The sequence below is a fragment of the Meles meles genome, chromosome 11 (assembly GCF_922984935.1).
Source record: "Meles meles chromosome 11, mMelMel3.1 paternal haplotype, whole genome shotgun sequence".
Taxonomy (NCBI): domain Eukaryota; kingdom Metazoa; phylum Chordata; class Mammalia; order Carnivora; family Mustelidae; genus Meles; species Meles meles.
The window spans coordinates 21,887,416-21,900,230 of record NC_060076.1 but is presented as its reverse complement, the minus strand read 5'-3'; the positions used below and the strand labels follow the sequence as shown (position 1 = coordinate 21,900,230).

Below are 12,815 nucleotides of genomic sequence, written 5' to 3'. Positions count from 1 at the left end.
TACAATTTATATTTGGATGCTATATGCCTCATTGTTTAATGCCAGTCTCCCTAACTAGATGTTTCTTTCATTCACTAGCGTGTCCCTAACACCTAGCATATACAGTAGAAAGCACTTAGTATTTGCCAAATGAATGATGAGATGGAGGAAGCTAAATAAGTCAACAGAAACCAACTCATGAAGGGCCTTTTATTATCCCCTGCTTTCCTGAGGGTACTGGAAGGCCACAGAGGAGTTTTAAATAGGACGGCGACAGGACCAAATACACATGTATTCAGCAAGGCAGGGTTAACAACAGGCCTGTCAAATACTTGATGAGAATGACCTGGCTCTTCCCGCAAACATAACAGACGTTCTTAAAGAGACTCTTTGTCCAGTGAACCTAAATTGGGCCTCAGAATCCCTCTCAGGGCAGACCTCCAAGGAGCCATTGCCAATCAATCAGAGTGGCCCAAGCAATGAAATCTGATGACAGCTCGAAGACCTGAAGGTCTAGTATAAATACACCAGAAGACTAACGAACTATTTTAAAAAATGAAGGGAGCAAATGCTCCCTGCAGAACATTTAAGTTAAAAAAGAAAATCTTGAGGGGCACCTTGATGGCTAAGTTAGTAGAGCATGCAACTCTTATCAGGGTTTTGAGTTCAAACCCCACCACTGGTGTGGAGATTACTTAAAAATAAAATCTTAAAAAAAAAAAAAGAAAGAAGAAGAAAAAGAAAATCTTGGCACACCTGAAGAGCTCAATCAGTAAAGCATTTGCACCTTCAGTTCAGGTCACCAATCCCAGGGTCCTGGGATTGAGCCCTCCCTCCTCATCAGGGAGTCTTACCTGTCCCTTTTCCTCTGCCCCTCCTCCCACCTGTTCATGCTTTCTCTCTCTTGCTCTCTCTTTCAAATAAATAATGAATCACTGAAGATTACATCAAAAACTAATGATGTACTACTATATGCTAACTGAACATAATAATAAAATTCTACACCTGAAAATAATATTACACTGTATGTTAAACTGGAATTTAAATAAAAACTTGAAAAATTAAAAATAAACAAAAAATAAAATAAATAAAATAAAATCTTTAAAAAAGAATCTTGATGTGATAGTTACCCAACTTTTGGTGACAGAAATTTCTAGAACAGGAGCTGTACAGGACCTTGCTTTTTTAAAAAATTATTCTGCTTCATTTTCATAAAAGTTGTATTCATAGTCAGCCAACGCTAAAGAATATTTTTGCCCCATTACCACCTCACTTTCATTTCGGAATCGAGGGCATGGATTTTAGATCAAACCTCTACATATTCAGAATGATTATCTCAACTGTATCATCTGGCACTTATGCCAAGTGTACAGTTGGTACTAAATGCAGCTGTGCTAAGCATAGAAAAGCTACTTTTAAATCATGTAAGCTGGTCCCAGACTTACTCTCCATTTTGAAAACCCAAAATGATATCATGAACCTAGATTTCAAAGATGAGAACAGAAAACTCACTTCATAATATATACCCATTTACTTACATTTAATCCCCCCAACCGTCCGAACATGCTTACCTTTTTGCGTACTCCTTCTTGGGTGCTGGACAGCTTGAGCAAAACAGGAGGAAGGAATTTAGATATAATATTCTGTAATTGTTCATCTGTTTCAGCATGGCCAAGTCGTAAAAAGACCCGTTCAAGCTGATCTATAATATAAGAAGAAAAAAAGAAGAACTTAACTTATCAAACACAACCAAAACTAAATATTTTTATGGTTTAACCCTTTTTCTGTACTGCAGATCATTCAGTCATGATTAGCCACAACTAGTCCTGTATGCAGAGGAACCTGATATACTAGGATACAACACTAAAAAAGGTTTACTACCTAATTACACTTTCTTGCAACTGTCCTGGTCATTTAATCCCCAAAAGAGAAGAAAACAAAGCCAAGAATATCAAAATTCTCTCCTACATACAGTTATCCCTTTCTTCTAAAGGATTTGCATACTGAAAAGAATACAAAAATTCTGAAGAACTCTTCTAGATCTAGCTAACGGAGGGAAAAAGAACCTTAATCCGACACCAAGGCCAGTATCTACTTGGTGAAGTCGCCTTATGGATGAAGGTTCTCCACGGGCAGAACCACTGCCCACTACTGTGGTGGGATCACCTAACCAGGATGTGAGAGACTGGTTTCAACCAAGAAAGCCTCCATGAGAGAAACATGTTACACAGCACCACCGCGATGCTCCCAGCAAAACCCAGACTGTGACAAAGTACAGGACAAGTAGCCAGACCATTCCAACAGAAGGGAAGGGAAGGGAAGGGAGGGGAGGGGAGGGAGGGGTGAGGAGAGCAGAGGTTGTGACAGGGAAACCTACCATTTGCCAATGCTTTGATATTTGATTTTAAGGAAATACTGTTAATTTCTTAGGTGTAATAATGGTATTGTGGTTTATGTTTGTTTTTAAAGGTTCTTAGAAAAATTATCCCTGGTGATTGAGGAGACTTCTAGGGGGGCTAGAAATGTCCTGTACCTTATTCTAGGTGATGGTTACAGGGATATATATCTTGATAAAAATTCATCAAGCTCTCCACTTTCATACTTTATTATACCTCAATTTAAAATTTTACTTAAGAGAGTCTTTATTTTTTAGAGATCAAGACTGAAATAACCACAGGTGAAATAATATAGTTACGGGGATTCACTTGAAATAACCAAGGGTGTACTGGAAATTTGCTAGAGAGTAAATTTCCAATATTCTCACAACACACACACACAAAAGATAACTATATGAGAAGATATGTTAATTAGCTTGACTACAGTAATCATTCCACATGTATGTATATATCACGTCATCACATTGTATCTCTCAAATACATACCATTTTTATTTTTTAATATAAATAAGGTAATAGCCTCATAGGGGTCCTTGTAAAAAATAATAATTGGGGCAGAGGGATGAGGAATGGGGAGAGACCATATAAATGAAACCAATATTGGCCACTAATCGATTAACTGTTCAAGCAGCATAACAGATACAGAAAATTTGTTGTTTTGTGTATACTTGGTATTTTCCATAATTTTGTAAAGACATACACACACACACACACAGAGAGAGAGAGAACACAGAGGTAAGACATTCTGGTAACAACAAGCATACCCTGAACTCAAATCTTGGTTTTTAAATACCATTCCCCAAAAAGAAGAACCAGGCTCCTTGAAAAGATGACAGATTCTGGGGCTGGAGCAGTGAAAAAGCAAGATGAACCTGAAGCATCTTATAATGCTAAAAAGAAAATGGGGCCTGGAACATGTCAAAGGTCTCCAGGAGCCCCCTGTAAGAGTTCCAACATAGCCAAAGCTGAATAATTTGAGGAACAAAATAAACAGAACAGTATTGGATTATAACCCAGAGTATAAAAATTAATCTACATGAATGCATGCTGATGTAAATAAATTACTAAATGATTAAATTCAATGGGGGCAAAGAAACCTCTTTCTTCTGAAAGAATTCCAAGTGTTACCTGTAGACACCTCCCCCTGCAGGAGGTACAACTTCATTCCTGCCTCCACCCTGTCTGAGAAGGTGGACTAGGTTTATTGAGTTGCTTCCAAAGAACAGAAAAAGGAAAATGTTAATGCTACAGTGGAGATGCTTGATAAATACTATCTTTACCAAGTGATGAAAGTTACCACCATGACTGATGTCACATGGCTATCATGATCTCTGATGTGACAAAAAGGGTACTGCACCTCTGCGATGTTCTCTGAAAAGCCCCAGACCACCACCACCCCAATCTAATTATCAGTAAAACACCTAGAAAAACCCAAACCGGAAGAACTTCTATTGGATACCCAGCCAGTACCGCTCAAGACTTCCGCTCAAGAGAGAGGCAGAAGGAGAAGCAGGCTCCCCACTGAGCAGGGAGCCCGATGCGGAACTCGATCCCAGGACCCCAGGATCATGACCTGAGCCAAAGGCAGACGCTTAACCATCTGAGCCACCCAGGCGCCCTCAAGACTTTCAAGGCAGTGAAACATGGGGAAAGACTTAAGACACCGTCACAGACCAGAAGTGAGAGGAAGACAACTAAGTGCAGTGTGGTGCCCTAGGTCAGATCCTGGAAGAGAAAGTGGACATTAATGGGAAAAAGTGGTGAAATCCAAATAAAGCCTCAAAGTTTAAATTTTAAGATGATAATAAAGGAAGAAGAAAAGAGTAAGGAAGAAGGAAGGAGGAAAGGCAGGCAGGATGGCTGTGAGATCAGCAGACCAGATGCTTCTATACAGTGGCTGTGAAATTAGTCCACAATATTTGTGCCAGTTCCAGGAGGCTCGGCCCTAGTACCTCGCAGATCTCAGGGCAGCAAAAACTGTCCACGGATTTTTACCTACAGAAACGATGGAGAATTGTTCTGGGGAAGAAGACAGAAAGTTGAATTCATAACAAACTGACCTAGAAAATCTGTACCAAAGGTTTAAAAAACCAAGTGATTATTGTTCTCTTTCATATTTTTTGTACAACTGTTCAGTTTCTTCTTATGTATCCCCACCATAGTGCCTAAACTTTCTTCTCTCCCTCACTAGGAAAGAAAATGTAGCATCCTCAATGCAATAAAGTTATTTATGATGGGACTACGGGAATGGCAAAAGGGCACCAAACCTCATGTGGGACCCCTCCCAAACAGGCCAAGTGTACCAGAGGAAGAGTCAACCCTCCGACAGCCTTCGAGGAGCAGCAGTGTTAACACTCTTACGCCATCTTTAGTACATACCATACTTTCAATAAAGGTAATTAATCATGTTCAAGCTCTATTAGAAGAAATGTAAATAAGTGCTGATATAATCAAGTAGTAAATTTATCAACCTGTCAAAGCTAACAAAACAAAAAGCAAAGATTTAGCAAGAGTACGGTCCCTGAATTCTGTTTTTAGAGGCACAGAAACAATCTGCTGGGGACACCTGGGTGGCTTCGCCAGTTAAGCGTCTGCCTTCAACTCAGGTCATGATCTCAGTCAGGGTCCTGGGATAAAGCCCCACTTTGGGCTCCCTGCTCAGCAGAGAACCTGCTTCTCCCTCTGCCTCCCCCTATCCCCGCCCCGGGGCTCATGCTCGTGCTCTCTCTCAAATAAAAAAATCTTTAAAAAAAAAAAAAAAAAAAAAGAAACTGAACTCTGTGCCCTAACCTAACCCAGGAAACAACCTCACAAAAGTGACAAGGCAAATTAGGCCCAGGACCCCAAAGGTGTCTGTCTATTCAGAAACAAGGAGGACTGTAGCCAAAAGTTCTGATAATTCAAAAGGAATCCAAAACTCAAATTCATCTTTCACATAGACTGAGTTTTTCATGTAGGAAGTGAGATCCTCCAGGTCATCACACAGTATCTGAGATATGACAAACACTACTTCAGGGTCAGAAGCGAGTTCCATCCTCTCCACAACTCCGACATTATTTGCTGCATACAAACTCATACCCAATTATTTTCACTTATGAGAAAAAGACACTGCTGTAACCTCAGACAATCACTGTTAAATGTGGAGGCTATATTCTGAGCTATTATTTCCGGTTCATAAAACTAACATATTTTAACCTAAAAACTGAAATATGACGTATAGTATTTTACAGTTTGCCTTTCTTTTTCCTTTTGATTAATACAAGTCCTTTACCTTTGGAGCAATATAGGTCTCAGAACTTTTTAGATTTTAGAATGATAATATAGTGTATATACTGCATATTTCAAATAACCCTACCCACCCAATGCGTTCTAGAGCAGTACATGTAAACAAATACATTCATATTTCTGTAATAAAATGTATGGGCACTCACTAAGTGGGATAATCAAAGATTATAAAGAACCACATATCCACTCAAGTCAGGTTTGTTTTTTTTTTAAGATTTTATTTATTTGACAGAGAGAGAGATCACAAGTAGGCAGAGAGGCAGGCAGAGAGAGAGGAGGAAGCAGGCTCCCTGCGGAGCAGAGAGCTGGATGCGGGGCTCAATCCCAGGACCCTGAGATCATGACCTGAGCCGAAGGCAGCGGCTTAATCCACTGAGCCACCCAGGCGCCCCTCAAGTCAGGTTTTAAATACCAAATGAAGAACACTCAAAAACCGTTTGGCTACATATAAAATCTTAAATATCTTTCTGTAGCACTAAATAAAAATCTAATTGACAATGGCCACAGGGAGACTTTGTCTATAGAAGTAGTGTAATATATTTAACTAACCCTCTATCTGTGTTATTACCAGTTTTATAGTACCACAAACGATGCTTCAAAGAATATTTTTATCCATGCATCTGTGCACTGGTATGGGTTTCTGTAAGCTAAAGCCCTAGAAATGGAACTGCTGAGTCAAAGTTCCTTGAATGCATGTCACCAAGTTTAATAGATTTTGGGAAAATACTGAGTAATGTATGAAGTGTTAAGTCACTATACTGTACATTTGAAATTAATATAACACTGTATGTTAACTATACTGGAGTTAAAATTAAAAACTTAATTTAAAAAGTCTGTGCTGGGGCGCCTGAGTAGCTCAGTGGGTTAAGCCTCTGCCTTCAGCTCAGGTCATGATCCCAGGGTCCTGAGATGGAGCCCCACCTCTGGCTCCCTGCTCAGCGGGGAGTCTGCTCACCCTCCTCCCCCACCCCACCTACCTCTCTGCCTACTTGTGATCTCTGTCAAATGAATAAATAAAATCTTTTAAAAAAATAAAAATAAATTAAATTAATTATTTATTTAATTAAATTAAAAGTCTGGGCTAATTTATACTACCATCAGTGTACACAACTAGCAATTTCCCTACACCCACTCCTACACTGAGTAATCAATTTTATAAAGATTGTAAGTAATCAATCTTAGCTGAATTGGTAGATGGAAAGGGATCACACCGTTGTCTGACTTTATACCTATTTTATCACTGAGGTGAAGTATCTTCTCAAATATTTATTGGCCCTTTGAAATATCTTCTTCAGCAAATTACTCATGATTCCTGACTTCTAAAAGCTTTTATATATTGGGAAAAAAATCTCCCCCTATTCTCCCACACATCGTAAATACTTTTTTCCTAGCATGCCTGTGATTCTACATTCCAGATTTTCATTTCATATCTAAGTTTTTAAAATATAAATTTACCACTTCCTTTTATGGCTTCAGAGCTTCTAGTCATGCTCAGAAATGCCTTTCTTACTCTGAGATTACAAAAAAATAGTATAGAAAAGTGTTAACACAGCAGGCCTGAGACAGCTGTCCTTAGAAACACTGGTCTGCCAGGCTGGCCCTTGGCTGGCATCTGGAAATGGGTTTCAGGAGAGATTTCCCCCCAATCCCAGGACTGCTAAGAGTGGCTCACTGGGCCTAAACCCTTTATACAAACAATATGGTTTATACTGAACACCTGCTTTCCTTCTCAGAATCTGGAATTGTGGTGCGTGTTAGGCACAAGATGCCAACACCACCAGCACTGATTAAAAGCCCTCAGCACTGAGTCTCTACTGAGCATCTCTGGTAGACAACATGTCCCACGTATTGTCACAACTCATTGGTGGAGGGATTAAACACGTCCTGTGTGACTCTACTGGGAGAGGACTCTTGGAAGCCTGGACCTGGTTTGCTACAGACTTTGCTCCACATGCCTTTTCCCTTTGCTGATTTTGTTTTTTGTCCTTTCTCTGTAATACATCTTAGACATGAGTACAAATATATGTGGAATCCTGTGAATTCTCCTAACAACTCACTGAAACTGGGGGTGGGCTTGGAGACCCCTGCCACATATATTTATCTAGGTTTTCTTCCTGCTGTTAAGATTCTGCTTTCTGCATTCAAGCCTTTAATCTAGTTGGAATTTTTGGGGGGAAGGGGCACATGGATGTAAGAAACATAAGTCTTTTGAGAGTTTTTTAAATCTTTTTGATTGTGAAATAAAACACTTACAAAAATGCACAAAATGGAAGCGTGCAGTTTCATGAATCATTACAAACTTCCATGAAACTACCACCAAAGGAAAAAAACTTATTTTGAAACCTGTACTACAAAGAAAGACTTCTATTGAAATCACAGTTGGAGAGGACTGAAAGATTGTGCAACATAAAAAACACAGTGGGTTTTAGGGACTCACCTAAGTTCACAGAGGTAATAAGCAGCAGGGCAAGAAGTAGAATGGGGTCTTCTGACCTTCAGTCTAGAAAACCTTGCCTACGCTGTGCCACTGTCTGCAACAATGATCCTAGTGTCTATACAGCACTATGCGACACATACTACATCAGACACAGGGAGCCCTGTTTGAGAGCATCGCCAAAAGATCATGTGACTTTGTCTCATTCAAGTGGTAGTTAAGACAAAATGGAACATTGTACAAAAATCAAAGGTCAAAAAATGACACTAGAGAAAGCTCACCACTATGAATCCGAGCTAATACCAAATGTGTCAAGTTGCAACTTACCCTTCCTCCTTCTCCCTGCTCATCTAAATTCTCTCCTCCTTCAAGGCCCAGAACTCTCCTACTTCCACTATGCAGCACTAACTTCCCTAAGGAGATCGTTCATGCACTCATTAGAGAAGTTACTGAAACCCCACCCTGTGTCAGGGCTTGGCGGTCCTGGATCCACAGAGTGAAGAAGGAAGGGGCGAGGATGTGGCACAGGTCGGCAGCACTTGTATATGCTAGTTGTATGCTGAAGTACCAGAAAGCCAGAGACAAGAGTGCCCAAGACAGCAGCATTTAAGGATAAAGGAAGGAGAATCCAAAAAAGGAAATGATAGGCAGCATACAAAAACAGGAAGAAAACGGAGTATGGGGTCAGAAGAACTAGGGAAAGAAAAAAACAAACTAGTCAATGAAAACTGGAAAAAAACTGTTTACCCATATAGGAAGAAATACCTAAAAATTCCTTGCAGGTAGATTAATGACATGTAAAAAGTAGAATTTTAAAGATTTTAAAGTAAAACTAAGAAGGGAAAATTAAAATGCAGGCACAAAACATAAAAGATTAAAGGGTTAGGATTTTAAAATATCGCAAAACACACCATAAAATAAAAAGGTAAGTTATAAATAGCAACAATGCTTTTAAATGAAAAGGACTTGAATACAGAATACTTTAAACATTCCTGCAAATCAAGAAAAAGCAAATTAATCCCAATTTTTTAAAGAAAAAAAGGAGACGAGAAAGCAATTCAGAGATGACACCCATATACTAAATAACGCATAAAAAGATGGTCGGGGCGCCCGGCTGACTCAGTGGGTTAAAGCCTCTGCCTTCCGCTCTGGTCATGATCCCAGGGTCCTGGGATGCAGCCCCACATGGGCTCTCTGCTGAGCAGAGAGCCCGCTTCCCTTCCTCTCTCTCTGCCTGCCCCTCTGCCTACTTGTGACCTCTGTCTGTCAAATAAATAAATAAAATTTAAAAAAAAAAAAGATGCTCAATCACAGTGATCAGGAGTACGCAAAATTAATAAAATAAGAGAGCACACCCTTCGCATCAGAAAAAATTTGCAGGGACGCCTGGGTGGCTCACGTCATGATCTCAGGGTCCTGGGATCAAGCCCCATATCGGGCTCTCTGCTCAGCAGGGAGCCTGCTTCCCCTCTCTCTCCGCCTGCCTCTCTGCCTACTTGTGATCTCTCTGTTAAATAAATAAATAAATGAAAATCTTTTTTTTTTTTTTAATTTAAAAAAAAAAAAAAGAAAGAAAAACTTTGCAAACCTAACTACAAACTGTTGGCAAAGACGGGAAACAAACCAAGAGGTACTTGATTAAGTTCACTGCTGATGGGGCGTACACTGATAAAATCTCTGAAAACAAATCTTGCGCAATTCTACACCAGGGTAACAAACCCTAAAGCTGTGCGTTTCAAAGTAACCCAGCTGCAAACTGTCGCTGGTCAGAAAAAGATAAGGAACACTCTTCCCTCGTTCTAGAAAGTCTCACTAAGATAAGAAATGTTAAATAAACTAACAATGATCGTTAATTTACATTCTTCCACAGTTCCCTATTTGCAAAAAATAATTCTCCCTTCCTTAGACCACACTTTGCATAACCCTGTCCTGGAGAAAAACTCTCCTAGGCAAAGACAAGCACAAGGAACGCCTGTAAGAAACTTACCATACACACAGGGTCGGTAAAAGCAAAAACTTGCAAACAATCTAAATGTCAATCAACAGGAAAATCGATAAAGAAATTGTGGCAGAGTCACATGACAGTGAAAATAAACAAGAGTTAAATGTCATAAGGATCAACATGACAATATCTAAAAACCTAAGATCAATGAAAGCAAGTGCAGAAGGATGGGTACAGTTTGAGTCTACCTAGGTCAGGTTTATAAATGCAACATATATATATGGTGCATATGACATATATACTTTACAGGAATGACCCCCTCTGGGCTAGAAGGGAAGAGAGGAGGAGGAGGAAAAGGAAAGAGAAAAAAGAGAATGAAAGGAAAATTGTAATGGGTAACACAGCAAGCTTGAACTGTGTCTCTAATATTTATTTCTTAAATAAAAGATTTTTTGCTAACAGCAAAAATGTAAGGATTTGACAAAGATGGGTAGGACATACATAAATATTTCTAAGATTAATCTCTATACTTTCTTCATACTTGAAATGTTCATTATTTTTAAAACAAATATATACACCATACTAATTTTGTTTTAGATACAACTACATAAAAGGGGTAAGAAAATATATCAGATTTTTCTTCTTTGTACTTTCATGTACTTTTCAAATATTCTTCAGTAAAAATACATTTCTTTTGGGGCGCCTGGGTGGCTCAGTGGGTTAAGCCGCTGCCTTCCGCTTAGGTCATGATCTCAGGGTCCTGGGATCGAGTCCCGCATCGGGCTCTCTGCTCAGCAGGGAGCCTGCTTCCCTCTCTCTCTCTGCCTGCCTCTCTATCTACTTGTGATCTCTCTCTGTCAAATAAATAAATTAAAAAATCTTTAAAAAAAAATACATTTCTTTTTTTTTTTTTTTTACAAAAATCTGTTGAAAGAAGCCATGTTTCAGGGATAAAGAAAGAAATTTAAAGCACAGAATTTCAAAGCTTAAAAGGATCCTTAAAGAATATGGAAGGACAGGGGCGCCTGGGTGGCTCAGTGGGTTAAGCCGCTGCCTTCAGCTCAGGTCATGATCTCAGGGTCCTGGGATCGAGTCCCGCATCGGGCTCTCTGCTCAGCAGCGAGCCTGCTTCCCTCTCTCTCTCTGCCTGCCTCTCTGTCTGCTTGTGATCTCTCTCTGTCAAGTAAATAAATAAAATCTTAAAAAAAAAAAAAAGAATATGGAAGGACAAAAACAAGAACATTTACTGACGGGAAAGTGGTATAGTCACTTTAAAAGAGTTTGGAGGTTCCCTACAAAACTGAAGAGTCTCACCATATGATTCATCAACTGCACTCCCTGCTATTTACCCAAAGGAGCTGAAATCTTATGTCCACACAAAGACCTGGACAGGGATGTTTCTGCTGCTTTATCCCTAAGTGCCAACACTTGGAAGCAACAAGATGTCCTTCACACTAGGTGAATAGATAAATACAAACAACAAATATTTTTCAGTGCCAAACAGAAATGAGTTTTCAAGTCATGGAAAAACATGGAGGAAACTTAAAGGCACATTACTAAGTGAAAGAGGCCAATCTGAAAAGGCTATATACTTTTTGCCTCCAGCTACATAATAGTCTAAAAAAGGCATAACTATGGAGACAGTAAAAAGATCAGTGGTTGCCAGGAAGGAATGGGGAAGAAGGGACGAATAGGAGGAAAACACAGGATATTTCCGGCAGTGAAAATACTCTGTATGATATTATATATGATATATATATATCATATATATGATGATTATAATATATATTATATATGATATTAGATGTGATATTATAATGAGGGATATATGTCCAAACCCACACAATACAGAATACCAAGCGTGAACTGTAATATAAACTATGGACTTCAGGTGGTTATGTGTCAATGTGGTTTATCCTTGATTAAAAATGTACCATGCTGGTGAGTGATGCTGATGGAGAAAGCCATGCTATTGGGGGGGGGAAGGATGGGAGCAGGGGGAGGACAGGGAGTGAAGCGGAGGATTACACAGGAAACTCTCTGTGCCTTCTTAATTTTGTCGTAAACCTAAACCTGCTCTAAAAAAAAAAAGTGGTTTTTTTTGTGTGTGTGTGTTTTTTTTTAAACTTAGTCTCAGGACACCTGGGTGGCTCCGTGGGTTAAAGCCTCTGCCTTCAGCTCAGGTCATGATCCCAGAGTCCTGGGATCGAGCCCTGCATCCGGCTCTCTGCTCAGCGGGAAGCCTGCTTCCTCCTCTCTCTCTCTGCCTGCCTCTCTGCCTATTTGTGATCTCTGTCTGTCAAATAAATAAATAAAATCTTTAAAACAAACAAACAAACAAAACTTAGTCTCAGGGGCACCTAGGTGGCTGAGTTGGTTGATTCCAGCTCAAGTCATGATCTCAGGGCCGTGAGATGATCCCTGCACTGGGCTCCACGCTGGGTGTGGAGACTGCTTAAGATTCTCTTCCCACCCTCTCCTTCTGCCCTCCAACCCCACCGTGAGAGCACACGGTCTCTCTAAAATAAATAAATCTTAAAAAAACAAATCTCAGTCTCAAAAAAAAAGATCAAAACACTGAAATTCTTCAACCCCAGAACTAAAAACAATTTCCAGTTTAGCTTATGTCAACTATTATATTCATGCAGGAAAAAAGCCTACTAAAAATAAATTTATTCATTTTTGTTTCCATTAAATATTTCTATAATCCATATTATTCACCGGTCTTTAATTTCTCTATGTAAAGTCAAAGAAGGGACTTTCTTCCTTCTACCCCTCCC

The 12,815-nt window shown here is 39.5% G+C and overlaps 1 protein-coding gene across 6 annotated transcripts in view; it reads right to left on the bottom strand.

Moving 5' to 3' along the window:
- Positions 1-12,815, bottom strand: part of ECPAS (Ecm29 proteasome adaptor and scaffold) — a 98,921-nt gene that overhangs the window by 72,078 nt on the left and 14,028 nt on the right. For all 6 annotated transcript variants that reach the window (XM_046022029.1, XM_046022030.1, XM_046022031.1 and 3 more), the window contains one exon: positions 1,551-1,681. In XM_046022029.1, coding sequence (XP_045877985.1) covers positions 1,551-1,681 — 131 coding nt within the window. The remainder of the gene's footprint in view (positions 1-1,550; positions 1,682-12,815) is intronic.